Source organism: Gossypium arboreum, chromosome 6, assembly GCF_025698485.1.
Source record: "Gossypium arboreum isolate Shixiya-1 chromosome 6, ASM2569848v2, whole genome shotgun sequence".
In the NCBI taxonomy this organism is placed as follows: Eukaryota; Viridiplantae; Streptophyta; class Magnoliopsida; order Malvales; family Malvaceae; genus Gossypium; species Gossypium arboreum.
The window spans coordinates 12,991,240-13,014,000 of NC_069075.1; the positions used below are offsets into that span (position 1 = coordinate 12,991,240).

Genomic DNA, 22,761 nt, shown 5'->3' on the forward strand with positions numbered 1-22,761 from the left:
ATATTTTAACTAAAAATCTCATATTTTCCTTATTAAATCGCCTCAACTATAATAATGGCATAACTTTCTATTCAGTCCCTTTAGCTTTTCTTTAATCTATAATTAAACTTTTTACCTCTATTGCAAGTTAATCCTTTTACCTAATTATTTTTAATTCCAGCAAATTCACTTAACTAAAATTTAATTAACTACACAACTAAATTCGTAAATATTTATTAAAAATATTTTTTAATTAACTTACAGGAACGGAGTCCCGAGAATGCACTTTTTTTAGTCATTTTTCTAATTAACCACATAATTAATAGAATTTTCTGATCGAAATTTTCCTGCAACATTCCTATCATAATATATATCATATCATAATATTAAAATAAAATTTTCTTTTTAACATTTGTGGTTACAAAACTACTATTTCGATTTTACTGAAATTAAACTGCTACAGCCAGTACAATTCACTTAAAAACTCGAGTTCAACAACCTTCCCTTGCAAAATAGCTTAATTTTGCTAATTTTTCTCCTTCCCCCTGTTTTTATGCTACTCATGCCTTTTAACCTAAGTATAAATATCACTTTTTCACTTACTTTTCAGCCTTTAAGTCTATTTTTTCTCCTACCCTAGCAGTTCTCCTCTCCTCTCTTATTTTTTTCCTCTCAAAGTTTCTTCCTTTTTTTGGGATTTCATCACAGTTGTGTTGCCCTGTTTTTTTTATTTTTGTTTGTCCAGTCACCTCATTGAACATTTAGACCTCCTAAACCATCCTTATTTTCTGCCCTAAAATTCCCTTTTTTTCTCTCCTAACATCCTCTTTTACTGTCCATTGCCACTCCCTCTCCCTTGTTCATATCAATGCCAGTAAATCCTATTTTTTTTCTCTGTTCTTATACTTTGTGATCCGATTTTTGGCTACTATTTTTATATCCAATAAGTCATCATTCTAGCCCTTAAAATTTTGCTTTTTGGTTGTCCAAAGATCCCTCCTTGTAGCACCCCAGATTTGCCTCTTTTGTCACCTCAAATGGTGTTGCCACGCCCTTAGAGTACCATTGTTTTGGGATTGTCGTTTCTCTTCAATTTTCGCCCCTACTATTTTAATTTTTTAGATTTTTCCCTCTATTTGGTTCTGATTTAAACGTTCCTAATTGATAATTCAGAAAGATGTTCATCCGACAACTCAGATCAGGGTAATGGGTGGTGCAAAGTGCAAACTTGTGCGAGATCTTGCACTGTTTTTCTTTATTACTAATTTCTTCTTTGGTCGATTGGTTTAAAATCTGAACAGGGGTTTTGGTTACTGATTTTTGGGGATTAATTATGTTTATATGCTGATTTAAACTTCTCGGATCATCAATGACTGCAAAACTCATTCGTACGTATGTTTGGCATCAAATCAGTGTAAGTAGCCTAGTCGATTTAGACAAAAAATTATTACGGTAATGCTAATTTGATTGAACCTTTAAGAGGGTGCTTTAGGGCTGATTTGGAAACATTTTAACTCGATAAATATTGTATTTTAATTTAGGTTCAATTTAAGTCTAAAGGAGGAATCGCAAGTTTGGTAAGTAGTGCTACAGTTGTACAAAAATAAGGTGTGGGTTCCAACCTATAAAATTTAAATGTTAAATAATATTTTTAATACTTAAAATGATGATTAAGCTTGTTGGTCAAACTTAGTTAAATGGCTAAGTGATTTTAATGTGGCTGAATCACGTACGTTTCGAACCTTAAATAAATGGCATGTTTGCAATGTTGCATGACTGATTGAATGTTTGAATGTCTGGTATTGATATGAATTAATATGAATTATTTTGTGATATAATGTATGCTGGTTGTATGAGTAGCACGTATTAGAATAAAAATGAAATGTATGTTTGGGTAAAATGTTGTGAAATATATGAAAGACTGCTACACATGCACTGGAAAATTTCTTATGAATGATAATGAAACTATGACATGTTGGAATGTCACTGTATTGATGGTGAAACTAAATGATTGATAAATGTTATTATCGAATGAAAGTGAATGTTGTTATGAGCATGCAAAACATGCTATTGAAATGGGAATGTAATGGAAACATGATTTTAATTGAAATTTGTATGACATATTACATGTGCATAGGATGGGATTATGTGGATGAAGGAGGAGTTCCGTGAAGTAATGGAGGCATATTAAGTCCGCATATATGTTATCAGTGCACTGCACTGGGAGTAATGAGGAGAACAACGATTATATCATATTTATTTTGAATGGCAGTATATCTTCATTACATATAATGGTGGTTTAACCACATCGAGCCCAACTCGCAATGTATGGAGTTTGGCAGATGAGTTCTGGGGAATTTGTGGTGTATAGCGGATGGTTGGGGTAAGAAATCATTATGTATTATGTTTTTTCCATGACACTTTTGAATGGTAATGCTTATGCTATGTTTGTGTTACAATGTTATTAATGATGAATGATATATGAATAATATTATGTTTATGCTAGTTAGCTCACCCCATAGTTTCAACCATCTCAAGTAATGCTTGAGACTAGGATCAAACATGGCATGCGGACATATGATGGACTTTGGACTTTTAAATTATTCTGCTTACGTTTTTCCTAAATTTATTTGGTTTTTGGATTTATAAATTTTTCTTTTTATAAACTTAACTTTCTAAATTATTCCCATGTGAGTTTTCCCACTTCTCATAGCCATAAGTGGTACTCACCCGTGAATAAGTTAGAAAGTTAAGTGAAAAGGGCTATGGACTTAGAATGGAAAATATCAATAACCTTGATGATGATCTTCAACATGAATTTCTATTGTGAATTGTTAAAGAACCATTGACCAGTATGTTGAGTTCCATAATTCGATAATCAAATTTGAATTAGTTGAAAAATGGCATAATATAATGGAAATGAATCTTGAATAGTTCTTGATAAGAGACTCAACATTTATTTTAGGATAGGATAAGTTGACTTATCTTTGAGTACTTACTAAGCTTTTTAAAGCTCACGCGTTAATGGTTTAAAACACGTAGGTAAGATACGAGTGAAAAGCATAAGGTCCGAGCTTGGGAGCTTCATGTCACAACTCACTTGAGGTTGTAACATATTTATATTAGTGTTATTGTATAAGGATTTTGCATGTACATAAGGACCTAATTTGATTGTGGTATTTGTAAATTTTGATTTGAAAATTTAAGTTGTTTTAATGTAATTATCCAAGTTTTATTCCATTATTTGACTTGGATATTTATGCTTCGAATTATGAGTTCAAATGTGTTTTAAATTAGATTTTTATGTTTTGGAACATATGAAAATGATATGGACATGTTTAGGCATGATTTTAAGTGTTTTTGGACTGATTCTCAATTTCAGGGGCCTAGGGTCCGGTACCTTTGCCAAGGGTATCGCACCCTGACTTGGCAGAATGCCAAAATCTACAGTACAGGGACCTAGGTACTGATACCTAGACCCTAGATACTGACACATAGGCCCTTGGGCAAGGGTCCTGCATTGTTTTGGTCGTTTTAAGTCCTCTGTAGCTTACACGTGTGTTTTGGTCGTTTTAAGTCCTCTGTGGCTTACACGTGACCTCGGGTACCTCCAATCACATGAAAAAATAGTAATAAAAAAAAATTATGATTTTATTTAAAATTTTTAAAATTTTAAATTATGATAAAATTAGTACTTTCTTCAATCCAAACGACTTCATTTTAACCCAAAAAACATCGGGCATTTATTTTATGTTACATGTCAAACCTCTAAGAAGTATTTCAAAATGATTTTTAAAAGGATTCGAACTTCCTAAATGTTGAGATTTGTTTTTGAAGAATTTTTATTAAAACCTTAAATGATGTTTTATTAAAATAATAATTATTATATACTAGCTAAGAAAATATTTCGATAGCATCTTTTGAAAAATAAAAATACTTCAAAAAAGAAAAAATCCCTTTAGTAAAACCCAAATATTCAAAAACTCGACTCTACTTGATTTAGTTATGTAAAGTTCATATGCAAGAGAGAGCAGATTACGTCAGTTAGTTTGAGGTCAGTCTCAAAGAATGTTAACGGTAATACAAATAGACTGCCTATGAGAAAGCTTATTGAGACCTTACTTACTATTGAACCAATAGAATCAAACTCGCCTACACGCTACGCAAAAGTCGCCATGGACTTGGTTTTATCACTTCCATTGCTAATACCCCAAAGAGGAAACAATCCTGATCAACTTGAAGATTATGGAAGCCAATAGGGTAAGCCAACGGCAAAGGACCTTGGGATCATTGATCAATAGATAGTATAGATTTGGATATTTATATCCACTGTTTTTTTGCAAGTTTTAATATAGTGGGTTTACAGAATGAGGGTAGTATAAATTATCCAAATTTACTTTACAGTATGATGACTTTGAAATCAAATCATAGAAATAAAAATCAAATTCATACATTAACTTTGGGTTCAATTAATATTCAATTAGTAATGTCATAAATGAACTTTGATTTTGTGCGATTTTATACATGATATTTTGATTTGATTTAATTTTCACAAATGACTAACAACATTATCTAATTAGCATAATTTTACGTTGATATATTACATGCACAAACAATATTAATATAATATGCAAATAAATGTGGGGTATTTATTTCTTTAAATGTATATAATTGAATCAAAATCAAAATTTTATGTATACATATAAATCACAATTCAAATTTCATGTATACAATTACAAAAATTAAAATTCATATATCAAATTATACATTGACCCAAAATTGATACTCATTCCAAAATATATATTATTCATACTTAATTCAAATTCATTGTTGTAAATTTCCAAAATAATATTCAACTTACTAGATTGGGATGTTTAACATATACCATATGTGATAGATAATTTAATTAATACATATTTGTGTTGTAATACTTGAATTTAATACTAATGATAAATAGATTCTAATTTTGAATTATATTTCTAGATATTATAATATTAGGGATGAAAGAGTATATTTATGGATTTATATTCAAACTTTGCTGTAGCACTAGATCACTTACAGTCATTGGCTCCTCGGTTGCTATAAATGAGGCTCTAGAGTTTCCCCTTGGCTTTCTCTACAAGAAAACCTTGCTTGTTTCCCATCTCAAAGAAGAACAACCCTGTCACATGGCTTCTTCTCCATCAGTTCCAAAAGTATCGACCCAAAATTTGAATGAGGAATATAATACTGGGAATGGGTTTATCAACACAATCCCGAATGAAAAATGCGCCGTCACTAAGACACCATTGGTTCAAGAAACCTCATCTGTTTCAATGGCTACCATGCAACTTTATGCTGTCTTAGAAACTGTTGCCGATAGAGTGGAGATGCACAAGAATATCGGCAATCAACGAGAAAACTGGAACACCCTTCTTCTTAACTCCACTAACATGATGATTCTTACTGGTGCAACTATGGCTGGTGTTACAGCAACTAGCCATGGTGTTTCTGTTTTGGGCTTGAAGTTGGGTTCCATTCTCTTATTCTCAGCAGCCACTGCAACGTTGGTGATTATGAACAAGATCCAACCTTCACAGCTTGTGGAAGAGCAACGTAAGGCAACGAAATTGTTTAAGCAGCTTGGGAGCCAAGTACAAACCCTAATCACTGTTGGTTCCCCAAGCAAAGAAGATGTGAAAGATGTTATGGGAAAAATCTTGGTCATTGATAAAGCTTACCCTCTTGCCCTGCTAGGTGGTGTAATGCTTGAAAAATTCCCGGAAAGTTTAGAGCATGCTGTTTGGTGGCCTAGAAACGAGTCTCAGAAAGATAATATCAATAGAAAGGTGGAGATGGGCAATGGGTGGACTAAGGAGCTCGAAATGGAAATGAGGGAAATCGTTGAGGTGATTAAGAGAAAAGACAGTGAAGATTATGAGAGATTAGGCAACAAAGCATTGAAGATAAACAAAGTTTTAGCTACATCAGGGACATTACTAACTGGAATTGCAGCTTTGGCATCTACTTTCATGGGGTCTTCCAATATCGGACCTTGGGCAGCAATAGTGGCAACCATTACAGGAGCTTTAGCTTCAGCTGTTAACACTTTCGAGCATGGCGGCCAAGTTGGTATGGTGTTTGAGATGTATAGGAACAACGCCGGCTTCTTTAAATATATGCAGGAATCGATTGAATCGACTTTGGATGAAAGTGATGTGAAGAAAAGAGAACAGGGAGCGTTGTTTGAAATGAAGGTAGCATTGCAATTAGGCAGAAGCTTATCACAGTTGAGAAATTTAGCCAAAAAATCCAGTTATTCTCGTATAGAAGGAATCCCCATTGATGAATTTGCAAGCAAGTTGTTTTAATGTTGCACTAGATTCATGATCATAACAAGAACTATTAATTGCATGGCACTGTATTCACACCTGATGGATCCCAATACTCTGTTTCCATAATAAATTAGAATAAAAATACTTTTAAGTTTTGTTACTATATAAATTTTTACACCTACCACCCGAAATACAATGTTTCGGTTTATACAAAATAAATATTTCTTTTTAATATTTTATTATACCTTATACAACATTTATTAACTCCTAACATTATTTTTAAAGTCTAAAATACCAAAATATTATTTTATCTTCAATATATGGCTTTAGTAATTACTAATATTTGCAAAGCCTAGCAAGGCCCTAGAGGGTTTCTCCTTCATAGGAGCGCTCCTTCCAATATAAGAAAGTTAATGATTGTTCTATTCTGTTTAGTTACGAAGTTAAATAAATGAATATAAATAAAATTTTGAGGCTTTATTAAATGAATTAAACATAAATAAAGTTTATTCAATTTATTTATGTTCATGAATAAACTAGTTTATGCTCATTTAAAATTCGTTTAATAAATTATTTAAAGTTCATTTATTGTTTCATTAGTATATATTAATAAAATTATTATAGTTTTTATTTTTTATTTATAATATTTATATTTGATTATTGTATATCTAAAAGTAATATGTGAATGTGTTTATTGTTTGTTTATTTGTTTATTATTCATGAACATTGTTCGTGAACATGTTCAATTATATGTTCATGTTGAACATGTTTGAGAACATGTTCGTTTAATGTTCACGAACATGTTCGTTTAAACGAACAAATAGGAACACGCATAATTTTAAATAAACAAAAAAGAGCAAAAATTTTGAAATTCTTAAGGAACATGAAACGAACACAAACAAACTTAAAATAAACAAACAAACATAAACAAAGGTCCATTCATTCAAGCTTGGTTCATTTCCAACCCTAATTCTACTGAATCTAGGAAACCTCTATGGTTTCCTCTATCAACTCAATCAAAGGAAACTGTAATAGCCCATTTTTCAGTAATGTCAAAAACGTTGGTTTCAGAACTACATTTTCGATGTTCGAGTCCTTAAATATTAATATTTAATATTTATGAGGTTGGTATAAAGGTTACTTAAAGTTTGGTCCCTTAACTTTGTCACATTGAAAGATAATTATGGTACAATGACTAAATTGTAAAAATTATAAAAATTTATCGCTATGAATTTTTAAATAGCCGAAGGACCAATTGAGTAATTGGGCCATTAGTATATGACAATCGGTGGTGGATGTGAATTGTAATCCACCAACTTTGCTTAAGTTGAAATAATTACAATTAATTAAATTAATGTAGATTAATTAAATATTAAGCTTAAGTATAAAAATAAAACAAAATATTTTTCCAATTCATCTTCTCCACCCGTAGGAAAAGAAGAAAGAATAGGGTTTGAGCTTTCAAACTTTCAACCTTAATTAGGTATGATCAATTTAGTCATTTTTTTTTTGTAATTATTATATTTTTGAAGTTGTGGGAACTTGATTTAGCTAGCCCATGTAGCAATTTACAAAATTTTTAAGGTTTCTAAAAGCTTCCATTGATGATTGTTAAAGCATTTGATGTTAAATTGATAGATTTTAAGCTTAGATGTGAAAATGATTAGATTGTAAAATTGATTTGCTAATTTTTCAATATAGGGACTAAAGTGTATAGATTTCAAAATTAGTGTAAAATTTCTATAATTTTAGATGATATAGGCTCCTAAAAGAATGTTATTAAGATCGATTTTGAAATAGAAGCTCAAATTTAAAAGTTATGGCAAATTCAGTTTTAGGGACTAAATTGAATAAAATGTAAAACTTTAGGGGCATTCAAAAAATGAAATTGAACTTATTTATGGATATAATAGGATGATATAAGATGTTTGGAATTGATAAATTGAAATGAATTATTGTATAGATCGATAATTGTACCAAAACAAGGATAATCGGGGAAAAGACAAAATTGATGATTAGTTTTTAGAGAATTGTTCGTTTGTTGTTTTTCCATGTAAGTTCATATAGAACTTACTATGTTGTTTTATGTTATGTTTGAATTGTGCTATTTTGCCTATAATTTCTTATTATGAATTTAGTGACTTTTGGCATCAAATGGACTAATTTGCAAGGTGTGAAATATATGACAAGTATGAATAAGTACAAGGTACGTAAATGAAATGAAATTCTTATGTGAATGGTATAACATGTATATGATGTTACAGGGATTGAAATGATATGCATATAGTAATATATGATGTCAATGTGAACTTAGTAAAGGATTAAGATACGTATGGCATGGTATTAGGGTCAAATATGAAAACGATTTGGGATTTACATGGTTATTTGAGATCCAAAATTTGTTTCAGATTCTCAATTCATAAATGTTCGTTTATGTGAGAAAATTCCTATGTAACACCCCAAACCAGGCCCGGACATTATGGCCAAATCTGACGTGTTACATTGAAGTGTTTTAGCGAAAACTGTGTTTTTATTGAAAACCCTTCTTAAACAAAAGAAACCTTAATAAACACACCTTTCAGTTGCGAAAGCCTTGTTTTAAGCATTTGATTTAAGAAAACTTATCACTTAGAAAGTAAGTTACAAAAACGTAGAAAACATACTATAATTTAGGAAACCCATGTTCAACTTCTCGTAATTACAATGGAAATAATAATACTTCAAGTAATAATAGCATAATGAAAACCTTATTACAATCTGGTCTGAAACATACTTAATAAAATAAAACTTATAAGCTTTAAAAAAAAGTCCAAGTTTGTCTTGCTAGCTGGCCACCTAGAGTCCCTCCAAACATTGAACCGTCTACTAAGCATCACCTGAAAATAAAATAAAAGAGGGGGTGTGTTTTCGCAAACTCAGTGTGTACAACCCTCGACGGAAAACAAGCATTCAAAAAAAAAATCATACATCAAACATGCAATGCAATCCCATTCAAATTATCCATCCGCTACACACCAGCTCCGTCCCCCATCACACCATGTGGGGATATAAATATCGACCCACCCAGCCCACACACCAATGGTAGCCCGGTTACGGAACTACCTTCATTTACATATTGGGCTTTAAAAGTCGTCGGTGGATCTACGATTGTCAGGCAACCATGTGATCCTCATATACTTCCTCCGTACCATAATTCCCACCCCATATGCAACCTAAGCAGAACATCATATGTACACATGTCACATCCACAAAACTTATATTCAACACATAGGGGTATTTTGGTCATCTTCACCTTTAGGGGTATTTTGATAATTTTCCCTTAATTACGATTTTCACTCACCTTGGCCCATGAACAAGCCCTGCGAGCTAGAGTGAACGAATACTATGCACCATGTAGGATTCCAGAGAAGAGGAGGTGGGTCGTTAAGACTACTTAAGTACCAAGCTCTCCCTAGGTCCAATCCTAGACATGCATATACCAGTTGCCACACCTTAACCCTATGACTTGTCCACGGTCTCAATTAATTAATTAAGTTTTATGTAGTCACCATATACTAGGCCTAATACCCCTACATACATGTATATAACCCATTAAGCCCAATCTTATTCAAATGGCCCATCTGGCCCAGTTCATATTCTCATGGCCCACTAGGCCCAATTCACCTTCATGTGGCCTATCAGGCCCAAATCATATTATACTCATGCTCACATATAAATTTTCTAACACATAGCATCACTTATCAATCTTTGCCTATTATAGGCACAACAGCCCATCATTTAGCCCATTGCAGCCCATTTGGCCAATTCTCAACCCAAGTTCACGGAATCGCCCGTGGGCCTCAGGCAACTTATCGGTTTCTTTTCTACAAGTGTTCGTGCACTCGTGTGACTACCGTAGCCCAACTTTTGACTTTTCGACATTTCAACTTTTCGGGTTTTCAGCATTTCGGCTTTTGCCAATTCATTGTGTGTGTGCAGTGTATGTACACACCTGGTAAGCAAGCGTGATGCGATCTCCTTAGCCCCAAACCTACAATCGTTATCACCCTTCGATTAATCGCACGTTTAATACATATCTTACTAAAAACCGAAACCTCACATTAACCTTACCTGGAACACAAATCCCTAATAGCTTTTTCTTGATCACGTACTACTTAGATCTGTATTAATCTTAACTATTAAACCAGAATAAGAGATGACTCGTATCTAACACAAGTCCCCTTACCTTAACTATAAACATTCGGCCACCTTAGCCAATGAGAGAGAGGAATACTTACCAAAACCGCAACACCTAAAGAGCAATTTTGGTAGAGAGCTAAGATCCAGGATCCGATGCTAATTCCCTACCACAGTTGATTAGAAAGAGTGAGGAAAGAATAGCGTAATAGATTCTTAGCAAAACCGATTGGAAGAATAACACTTACACTAGATTTGACCGAAGTAGAAGGAGTAGTGATTGCACCAAGGGTATTCGACCAAAGAGGTTCGGCCCTTTACGATTTGTATGGTAAAAAAGAGTTATTCGACTCTAAGGAAAAAGAAAGAAAAGTCAGTAATGAGGTAGAGGAAGAATAGAATTTGGCACAAGGAAGAAGAAAAAGAAAAAGAAAAGAAAGTAGAGGGTTTTCGTCTTTTAGAGAAAAGAGTTTCTAGTAACAGGGTGAAGGAAATTCGGCATTAGCTTCATACCTTGGACCTTGGACCTCCTTGCTAGCTATTAACGCCACCTCCCTACACTCTAAGTGGCGTCACTTAGCCACTCTTCTACAAGGCTTTTTGATACTATTTTCCCCTAACTTTATTTAAAAGCCCAACTACTTGCCAACCCTTATTCTTTTAATATCTAAACTATAATTTCATCTATTCCTAGGTTTGAACTCAAACCTTAACTAAGACCTACTAAAATTATCGCTTGGATAAGAATATTAAACATAATTTTTATCAAAACCAAAACAAAGAAAGTTCAAGATTTCGAGATTTTTGGGTTTCGAGATTTTTGGGGTGTTACAACTCTACCCCCTAAAAGAAATTTTGTCCTCAAAATTCATACCTGATTCAAACAATTGAGAATATTGACATCGCATCGCTTCCTCAGGTTCCCAAGTAGCCTCCTCAGCCTTGTGATTGTGCCAAAGTACTTTGACCAATGGAACGGACTTCCTTTTCAATACTTTGACATCTCGACCAATTATTCATATGGGTTATTCCTAAAAAATTAGGTCTGGCCTAACCTCAATTTCTTCAACCGCCACGATATGTGAAGGATCCGAGCGATACTGCCTTAGCACAAAAACATGAAACACGTCGTGGATCTTGCTTAGTTTAGGAGGTAACTCCAGCTGATAAGCGACTGGCCCAATCCACCTTACCACCCGATATGGCCCGATGAACCTTGGGCTTAGCTTTTCCTTCTGTCCAAACCTTAATACCTTCTTCCACGGAGAGACCTTAAGAAAAACTAAGTCTCCCAATGCATACTCTATCTCTCGTCGTTTAAGGTCAGCATACGACTTCTGCATATCCGAGGCCTCCTTTAAACGATCTCGAATCAATTTCACCTTATCCTCAGTATCTACTATTAGCTCAGGGCCCAAAACTCTTCATTCGCCCAACTTTGTCAAACAAGTTGGAGTTCGACACCTTCGCCCGTACAGTGCTTCATATGGAGCCATCCCACTGCTTGCTTGGTAGCTATTATTGTATGCGAATTTGGCTAACGGTAAATAGTCTTCCCAACTACCTCGGAACTCAATCACACATCCCCTCAACATATCTTCCAATACTTGAATCACCCTTTTCGACTGTCTATCAGTTTGAGGGTGGAAAGCTGTACTGAAGTTCAACCTAGTACCTAACGCCTCATGCAGCTTCTTTCAAAATCGCGAAGTGAAACATGGGTCCCTGTCTGATATTATGGAGACTGGCACTCCATGCAATCTCACAATCTCTGCCACATACAACCTCATCAGCCTTTGTAACGAGTAATTGGTGTGAACCGGTGTAAAATGGGCAGACTTGGTTAACCGATCCACTATAACCCATATCAAGTCTTTCTTAGTAGACGTTAAGGTTAGCCCACTAACAAAGTCCATAGTTATCCTTTCCCACTTCCAGAGTGGAATCTTTACTGGCTGAAGCAATCCCGAAGGAAAATGATGTTCCGCCTTCACCTTTTGATAGACCAAACACTTACTTACAAACTCCACAACCTTGCACTTAAATCCAGGCCACCAATAAAGCTCACGCAAAATTCGATACATCTTGTTTCTGCCAGGATGCATAGCATAGAGACCGCTATGTGCTTCCCGAAAAATAGACTACCTTAGATCATCGTCCTTTGGTATACACATTCTCCCATAAAAGCACAATACCCTTCACTATTTATCCCAACGCCCGTTGTCTCCCAACTCTCTACTTGTCTAAAACGAGCACTTAAGGTATCATCCATTAACTGCTTACTCCTTATCTGCTCAACTCACATCGGTTTTACTTAAAGCCCCACTAACAAGCTACCATCGTCCAACAAGCTTAAACGAGCGAGCATAGCTCTCAAGTCTGACTTAACCCTACGACTCAATGCGTCAACTACCACATTCGCTTTGCCAGGGTGGTATTCTATCGTGCAATCGTAATCCTTCAATAATTCCACCCACCTACGTTGCCTAAGGTTTAGCTCATTTTGGGTAAGGAGGTACTTCAAACTCTTGTGGTCTGAATAAATTACGTACTTCTCCCCGTATAAGTAATGCCTCCATATCTTAAGCGCGAACACCACCGCAGCTAGCTCCAAATCATGGGTTGGGTAATTCGCCTCGTGAGTCTTAAGTTTTCGTGACGCGTACCCAACTACCTTTATTTCTTGCATCAATACGCATCCTAAGCCCACATGCGACGCGTCACAATAAGCCGTAAACTCCTTTCCAAGCACTGGATGAATCAATACAAGGGCCTCCGTTAATACTTTCTTGAGTTTTCCAAAACTCTCTTGTTGCTTGTCTGTCCAAACAAACAGTAAACCTTTCCTCAACAACTTAGTTACGGGTGCAGCAATTACTGAAAAGCCCTCGACAAACCGCCTATAGTATCCTGCCAAGCCCAAAAAACTTTGGATTTCTAATACCGACTTGGGTGTTTTCCAATCTAACACCATTTCAATTTTTCGGGGATCTACCTTAATCCCCTCAGCTGACACCACATGTCCGAGGAAAGTAACCTCCCTTAGCCAAAATTCACACTTATTGAATTTGTGTACAACTGCTTCTCCCTCAAAGTCTGTAACACAATCCTTAAGTGTGCATCATGCTCATTCTTATCTCCTGAGTACACCAAAATATCATCTATAAAGACTACCACGAATCGATCCAAGTAGGGTTGAAAAACTATATTCATGAGATCCATGAAAGCGGCAGGTGCGTTCGTCAGTCCGAATGGCATCACCAAGAACTCGTAGTGTCCATAACGAGTTCTGAAAGCTATCCTATGAACATCTGCCTCCTTCACCCTCAATTGGTGATATCTCGAACGCAAATCAATTCTTTGAGAAAATCGAAGCTCCCCTAAACTGATCAAAAAATCATCGATTCTCGGTAGAGGATATTTTTTTAACAGTTAACTTGTTTAACTGTCAATAGTCGATGCACATTCGCAAAGCTCCATCCTTCTTCTTCACGAATAACACCGGTGCTCCCCATGGAGACACACTTGGTCAGATGAATCCTCGATTCAAAAATTCCAGAATCTGTGCCTTAAGTTCCACCAACTCCTTTAGTGCCATCCGGTAAGGAGCGATAGACACCGGAGCCGTCCCAAGTAACAACTTGATTCCAAATTCTACCTCCCTGTTGGGTGGCCACCCAAGCAGCTCCTCGGGAAAGACATCAGGAAATTCCCCAACTGTTCTCAAGTCCTTAACAGTAGGACTCTTAGCCTCCGTATTACTAATATAAGCCAAAAAAGCTTCGCATCCCTTTCGTACTAACTTCTCAGCCCTTAATGCCAAAATCACGTTTGACAGATAATTTCGACGTTCACCAATCACCACTACTTCCTTATCCTCTGTCGTTCTTAACACCATTTACTTTGCAGCGCAATCCAAGGTGGCTCGGTGCTTCACCAGCCAATCCATACCTAAGATTAAATCGAGCTCGTTAAACAACAGCTCCATCATGTCCGCTAAAAAGGTAACCCCTTGGACTACTAAGGGTACCTCCCTAAACAACTTATTCACTCCTACGGACTGCCCTAACGGATTTACCACAGTCATCTCATTGGTAGTAATTTCAAACAAATCACCTATAGACTCAGTCTTATTACATGCAACATATGAATGCTGTAACACCCCGAACCCGAGACCATCGCCGGTGTCGGACACGAGGGGTTAACAAGCCAAGTTCACATATTTTGCCCACCCATTTGGCATTTCCAGTCAGGCTGGAAAACTGCGTCACCGTCGCCTTAAAAATCATATCTCAAGTTTTAAAAATCGGAAACTGGTTTCGTAAATTTTCCCTGAATTTAGACTCATGTATCCATCCATGGATTTTTTTCTAGAATTTTTGGTCGGGCCAATTGGTACAGTTTATTAGTTAAAGTCACCCATGTTGCAGGGATCGACTGCTCTGACCTTCGCGGGTTACAACTTGAATATCTCACTGTACAGGACTTCAATACTGGTGTCGTTTGTTTCTAATGAAACTAGACTCAAAATGGAATCTGTACATATAAGGCATGACTCCTAATTCTTTCTGGATAATTTATAGTAAATTTTTAAAGTTGCGACAGGGGACCCAGAAACCGTTCTGGCCCTGTCTCACAATAGCTTTAATATCTCTTAACATGTAACTCCTATGACCATTTCGTTTCTTCCATATGAAAATAGACTCATCAAGGTTCATTTACATAGCTTATTCACTATTTAATACCATTCCTACAAATTTTGGTGATTTTTCACATTCACGTCACTGCAGCTGGCAGCATCTGTTTTAAGGTAGGTCTTACCTATTTTGTAGTCTCCATGAACCAACTAGTCTTGCCATACATAGGTTCATATATGATCATTTTAACCATACCAATGGCTGATCATGTGACCAACACTCCCATTTCCAATCCATAATCACATCATGACACCATATATATACATACAAACCAAAAATAGTCCAAGTTCATGCCTCCTTTTACGAGCCATTTTCGCATGGCCGTATACATATACATCACCACATTTTTAAACCAACAAGGGTAGTCCTATACATGCCATTTCAAAGTTCAAACAAAATTTATACCAAAATAGAGGCGTTGATAGTGTGGATGACTTGACTTTATTGATCCCGAATCCGATTGCTATCGGCGAAATCTCGGATGTTGTCGAACGGCTTTTACGGCTATTCGATCACTTTTCCTTCCCTTGTCCAATTGTGGCCCTCTTAGCTCTTGAGCTTAATCTTGATGCAAACTTAGCCAAATCCCTTCTAGATCTCTTCCAAACAAAAAATGGAGCAAAATCCTCCTTCTTCCTTAGTTTTGGCTCAAAGAAAGGATGAACAAAATTTTTCTTTCTTTCTCTACAACTCACGGCAATGGGGGAATACCACACTCACACACATTTTTTTTTCATTCTTTTCTTACCCATACACCTTTGTTTATTATTTCTCCCTAATGCACCAACAAAACATGTTTCATGACATGTTTTGCCCATCCTCTCTTGCCATGGCGGCCACTTCATGTTGGGGGAATTTGACATGCAAATCCCTTATTTTTGCATGCATGAGCAACTAGTCATCACACATTTCCCCATCATACTTTCAAAGTTCACTACTAGGTCCTTTCTAGAGAAATTCACATTTATAACACTAAATCGAAACATCAAAATGTCACACACAAATTAACACATATCATAGGCATCAAAATAAATTTTAAATTATTTTTATGCCTCGGTTTTGTGGTCCCGAAACCACATCCCGACTAGGGTCAATTTTGGGCTGTCACAACTCTCCCCACTTAAGAAATTTTCGTCCCGAAAATCTTACCGTAAATAGGTTTGGATATCGCTCTTTCATAGAGTTCTCGGTCTCCCAAGTAGCTTCTTCTATCCCGTGCTTGAGCCATAACACTTTCACTAGCGGAACCCGTTTGTTTCGCAATTCTTTCACTTCCGTGATAGGATACGGATCGGTTCTTCCTCATAACTCATATTAGCTTGAATTTCAATTTCGATGGACTAATCACGTGTGATGGATCGGATCTATAGCGTCAAGCATCGAAACATGAAAGACATCGTGAACCTTTTTGAGTTCGGGGCAAAATCAAACGATATGCCACTGGACCGACTCGCTCGGATATCTCATATGGCCCAATGAACCTCGGGCTCACTTGCCCTTACGGCCGAATCTGAGTATCTTTTTCCAAGGCGATACCTTGAGAAACACTTTATCACCCACGATACTCGATATCCTTACGCTTCAGATCCGCGCACGACTTTTGACGATCGGAGGCTATCTTCGACTTTCACGGATTACTTTCACTTTCATTCAGCATCTCTAATCAAATCCACCCGAAAATCTTGCTTTCACCGAGCTCGGTCCAAAACAATGGTGTACGGCATTTACGACCGTACAAGGCCTCGTAGGGTGCCATCTTAATACTTGATTGAAAGTTGTTGTTGTAAGCGAATTCAATCAACGGCAAATACCGTTCCCATGAACCACTAAACTCGAGGACGCAACATCTTAACATATCCTCAAGTATCCGAATTATCCGCCGGATTGACCATCGGTTTGGGGGTGAAAGGCGGTCTGAAATGCAACTTGGTACCCAAAGCTTCTTGCAACTTTTTCCAAAATCGCGAGGTAAATCTCCGATCTCTATTCGACACGATGGAAATAGGCACCTGTGTAATCTCACAATCGAGAAACGTACAATTGGCTAGTTTGTCCATTGAAAATCCGTGACGTCACGGGGACAAAGTGGGCCGACTTAGTCAATCTATCTACCACGACCCAAACCGCATCCTTCTTACTTGTCGACAATGGCGGTCCGGATACAAAGTCCATTGTGACTCGATCCCATTTCCACTCGGGTATCGTGATTGGTCAAGTAATCTCAAGGCACCGATGTTCCGCTTTCACTTGTTGACATATTAAACATCTCAAACAAAGTCGGAGATGTCTCGCTTCATACCATGCCACCAAAACCGACGTTTCAAATCATTGTACATCTTCGTACTCCCGGGTGGATTGCCATTTGGCTACAATGGGCTTCATTGAATTATCGAAATGAGTTCAATTCTTTGGAACACACTGACGACTTTAAACCTCAAACAATCGTCATCATCGATTTGAAATTCGAGTCCTTGTTCGAACACACTCATTTCGTTTTGCGACCAACTCGTCGTCGACTTTACGAGCTTCTCGAATTTGATGTATCAATAGTGGTTTGGCTTTCAATTCAGCTACTAACACACTATCGGATCGAGCAGACAAGTGCACGCTCATCGCCAAAAAGCGAATAATGATTTACGACTCAAGGCAACCGCAACCACATTCGCCTTTCCCGGTGATAGTCAATGACCAGCTCATAATCCTTTAACACTCGAGCCAACGTCTTTGTCGCAGATTTAAGTCTCTTTGGGTCATCAAATATTTGAGACTTTTGTGATCCGAGTACACATGGCACCTTTCACCAAATAAGTAATGTCGCCAAATCTTTAAGGCGAACACGATGGCGGCCAATTCGAGATCATGAGTCGGATAATTTTTCTCATGTGGCTTTAATTGCCTCGACGATAGGCCACAACTCGACCTTCTTGCATCAATACACAACCTAACCCAAGTAGGGAGGCGTCGCTATAGATGACAAACTCTTTCTTGGGACTCGGGTTGCACTAGAATTGGGGCTTCATCAAATAAGTTTTCATTGATCGAAACTTTTTGACATTTCTCAAATCCATTCGAACTTAACATCCTTTTGGAGTAAGCCGTCATCGGCGTGGCTATCGTTGAGAAACCTTTACAAATCGTCAAGTAATAACCTAGCAAGCCCCAAAAGCTCGAACCTCAATAATATTTCTGAGGTTTCCAATTAAGTATGGCTGAAATTTTATTCGGTCGACTCGAATACCCGATCTGATACCACATGACCCAAGAAGCTAACTCTCTTAACCGAACTCACACTTGCTGAACTTAGCATATAATTGCTTATCCGTAAAATTTGCAAGACTAACCGCGGTGTTCAAGATGTTCGGTCTCATTTCTTGAATAGACCAAGATGTCATCAATGAACACGACTACGAATCGATCCAAATATGGTGCGAAGATCCGATTCATTAAATCCATAAATACCGTAGGGCATTAGTGAGCCCAAACGGCATCACTAGGAACTCATAGTGACCATATCTCGCTCAAGGCGTCTTGGGTACGTCCAGAATCTCGGATTCGCAATTGATAATAGCTCGATCTCAAATCTATTTTCGAGAACACTGAGGCTCCCTTCAATTGATCGAACAAGTCATCGATACGTGGTAACGGATATTTGTTCTTTATCGTCGCTTTATTAAGCTGACGATAGTCGATGCTACGTACCGCATGGTTCCATCCTTCTTTTCACGAACAATCTTGGCGCACCCCAAGGCGAGAAACTCGGGCGAGCAAAACCTCTATCCACCAATTCTTGCAACTGAGCTTTCAACTCCTTTAATTCCGTTGGTGCCATACGATACGGAGCTATCGAAATTGGAGTGGTACCAGGTACCAATTCGATGCCAAATTCTATTTCTCGAACAGGTGGTAAACCCGGCAATTCTTCGGGGAAAACATCCGGGTATTCACAAACCACGGGCACAGATTCGGGTTTCTTTTCTGATTCCTTGTCATCGAGCACGTACGCAAGGTACGCTTCGCACCCTTTTCTTACATATTTCTGGGCCAACATCGCTGATATTACAGCTGGCAACCCCTTTAAGTCCGTAGACTCAACCCGAATTATCTTGTTATTCGCGCTCCTCAAATCGATAGTCTTGCTCTTGCAATTTACAACCGCATCGTGCATGGTCAACCAATCCAAACCAAGAATAACGTCGAACTCATCGAACGGCAAAAGCATCAAGTCCGCCGGAAAACAAGAACCTCGGAACACTAGGGGACTTTTCTTGCACACTTTGTTGACAAGCACGTAATGACCCAAGGGTTTGACACCGAATTACAAACTCGATGAGACTCAATAGGCAAAGTCTTCTTGGATGCTAAGGTTTCACATATATATGAATGAGTAGAACCGGGGTCAATCAAAGCAATCACATTTGTATTGAAAAGAGTGAAAGTACCGTAATGACATCCGGAGAGGCATCCTCACACGCGGCAGATGGCATAAGTCCTTGCAGAGCACGAGCCTCGGATCGATGGTAGCATCTCTAGATCCTCTCGACCGCCATCGACATTGCCCATATTTCTAGGTGGCCTACCTCGGCAGTGGTAGCACCGGGTTTCCATTCGACTTACATTCTGCTCATGCATCCTCGGGCAATCCTTCATAAAGTGGTCGGCCGACCCACACTTATAGCGAGGCGATCACGAAACCAACAGCTCCCGAATGCCATTTGCCACAATGTGGACACTCCGCCCTCTCTCGGCGATCATTTCCACCTGGCGATCAAGTGACTCGTGTGGTCACAGGGGTCGATCGCGTCCTCGTCTAGAAAAGCCCGAACGCCTCTAGACCGGCTCGCATCATCTCGAAATCTCTTGATGCTTGTTGAAGAGACTTTCCGAGGACCTCTTCGAATTCTCCGGTTCCCACATCACTTTTTGTTTCTCCTTTCTAAGCTCTTCGCTTTACAAGCTCGCTCAACAAGTACTACGAACTCTCGTATCTCGAGAATGCCAACGAACATCCTTATATCATCATTCAGCCCATCCTCGGCGTTTACACATAATGGCTTGGACGAAATGCATTCTCGCGTCTGGCTAAGCCTCACAAATTTTCGTTCGTAGTGATGGCGACATAGAACCTTGCTTAAGATCAAGAAATTCCTTCGCTTTTGGTCGATGAATCTCGATCGATATATTTTTTGAACTCGGTTTGAAAGAATTCCCAAGTCACTTGCTCTCTAGGCACCACAAGTCGAGTACTCCACCAATAGTAGGCGGACTCGCGTAGCAAGGAGATGGTACACTTTAAGCACTCATCGGGTGTCTGGATAGCTCATCAAGCACCCGGATAGTGTTATCCAACCAAAATTCAGCTCGCTCGGCATCATCATCATCCGTAGCCTTAAATTCAGTGGCCCCATGTTTTGAATCCTATCGATTGGGGCTTACTTGATCTTATTTGGTCATCACGGAGGTATTGTAGGTCTTGGGGTTGCATTTGTCGGGAATGGAGGTTGTGGAACAATTGTGTTAGTTGAATGTATTGATTAAACCATTCGTTCATCACACTATAAAAGGCTTCCTAGCCTCTTCATTCGGATTGCTGGCCATAGGTTGAGAGTCCATGGCGCTGTCCCTTGCGGCGAGCAGCGCCACACTCTCCACATCATCAGCTATCGCTCGGTTGGGATCGGGATCCATTGCTATAAACAAACACAAAGTCAAATTGTCGAAATCACCACACTATCGATTCATCATTTAATGGCATGTATAGCTAGACCCCAAACACATCACGGTAGTCCTAGAATCGACTAAACCGTGGCTCGATACCAATAAAATTGTAACACCCGAACCGAGACCATCGCCGTGTCGGACACGAGGGGTTAACAAGCCAAGTTCACATATTTTGCCCACCCATTTGGCATTTCCAGTCAGGCTGGAAAACTGCATCACCGTCGCCTTAAAAATCATATCTCGAGTTTTAAAACTCGGAAACTGGTTTCGTAAATTTTCCCTGAATTTAGACTCATGTATCCATCCATGGATTTTTTTCTAGAATTTTTGGTCGGGCAAATTGGTACAGTTTATTAGTTAAAGTCACCCATGTTGCAGGGATCGACTGCTCTGACCTTCGTGGGTTACAACTTGAATATCTCACTGTACAGGACTTCAATACTGGTGTCGTTTGTTTCTAATGAAACTAGACTCAAAATGGAATCTGTACATATAAGGCATGACTCCTAATTCTTTCTGGATAATTTATAGTAAATTTTTAAAGTTGCGACAGGGGACCCAGAAACCGTTCTGGCCCTGTCTCACAATAGCTTTAATATCTCTTAACATGTAACTCCTATGACCATTTCGTTTCTTCCATATGAAAATAGAATCATCAAGGTTCATTTACATAGCTTATTCACTATTTAATACCATTCCTAAAAATTTTGGTGATTTTTCACATTCACGTCACTGCAGCTGGCAGCATCTATTTTTAAGGTAGGTCTTACCTATTTTGTAGTCTCCATGAACCAACTAGTCTTGCCATACATAGGTTCATATATGATCATTTTAACCATACCAATGGCTGATCATGTGACCAACACTCCCATTTCCAATCCATAATCACATCATGACACCATATATATACATACAAACCAAAAATAGTCCAAGTTCATGCCTCCTTTTACGAGCCATTTTCGCATGGCCGTATACATATACATCACCACATTTTTAAACCAACAAGGGGTAGTCCTATACATGCCATTTCAAAGTTCAAACAAAATTTATACCAAAATAGAGGCGTTGATAGTGTGGATGACTTCGACTTTATTGATCCCGAATCCGATTGCTATCGAGCGAAATCTCGGATGTTGTCGAACGGCTTTTACGGCTATTCGATCACTTTTTCCTTCCCCTTGTCCAATTGTGGCCCTCTTAGCTCTTGAGCTTAATCTTGATGCAAACTTAGCCAAATCCCCTTCTAGATCTCTTCCAAACAAAAAAATGGAGCAAAATCCTCCTTCTTCCTTAGTTTTGGCTCAAAGAAAGGATGAACAAAATTTTTCTTTCTTTCTCTACAACTCACGGCAATGGGGGGGGGAATACCACACTCACGCACATTTTTTTTTTCATTCTTTTCTTACCCATACACCTTTGTTTATTATTTCTCCCTAATGCACCAACAAAACATGTTTCATGACATGTTTTGCCCATCCTCTCTTGCCATGGCCGGCCACTTCATGTTGGGGGGGGGGAATTTGACATGCAAATCCCTTATTTTTGCATGCATGAGCAACTAGTCATCACACATTTCCCAATCATACTTTCAAAGTTCACTACTAGGTCCTTTCTAGAGAAATTCACATTTATAACACTAAATCGAAACATCAAAAATGTCACACACAAATTAACACATATCATAGGCATCAAAATAAATTTTAAATTATTTTTATGCCTCGGTTTTGTGGTCCCGAAACCACATCCCGACTAGGGTCAATTTTGGGCTGTCACAAATGCGTCGATCCAATATCAATCAAGGCTGTGTAAGGTAACTCATATATAAACAACATACCCGTTATCACATCTGGGGCATCCCGTCTTCTTGGTGACGAGCA

General features: G+C 37.8%; 1 protein-coding gene and 1 long non-coding RNA gene across 7 annotated transcripts; both read left to right on the forward strand.

Annotated features, from left to right (window-relative positions):
• The first annotated feature begins 494 nt into the window (after positions 1-494).
• Positions 495-3,248, forward strand: LOC108486711 (uncharacterized). Of its 6 annotated transcripts, XR_008283935.1 has the most exons (4): positions 560-1,182; positions 1,281-1,393; positions 1,521-1,587; positions 2,117-2,438. It is a non-coding gene; the product is annotated as an uncharacterized LOC108486711 (long non-coding RNA). The 6 variants fall into 6 exon arrangements; XR_008283937.1 differs by having other exon boundaries at positions 564-1,393; XR_008283936.1 differs by having other exon boundaries at positions 565-1,393; positions 1,521-1,556.
• Positions 3,249-4,979: 1,731 nt separating this feature from the next.
• LOC108485996 (probable F-box protein At4g22030) lies at positions 4,980-6,372 on the forward strand. Its single transcript, XM_017789827.2, has one exon. It carries the CDS (start codon positions 4,980-4,982, stop codon positions 6,327-6,329), a length of 1,350 nt encoding a protein of 449 aa, XP_017645316.2. The 3' UTR covers positions 6,330-6,372.
• Positions 6,373-22,761: the final 16,389 nt, after the last annotated feature.

What these genes read in the sequence shown, in the direction of transcription:
- LOC108485996 (XM_017789827.2), top strand. Translation starts at nt 4,980, where the DNA reads ATGAAAGAGTATATTTATGGATTTATATTCAAACTTTGCTGTAGCACT.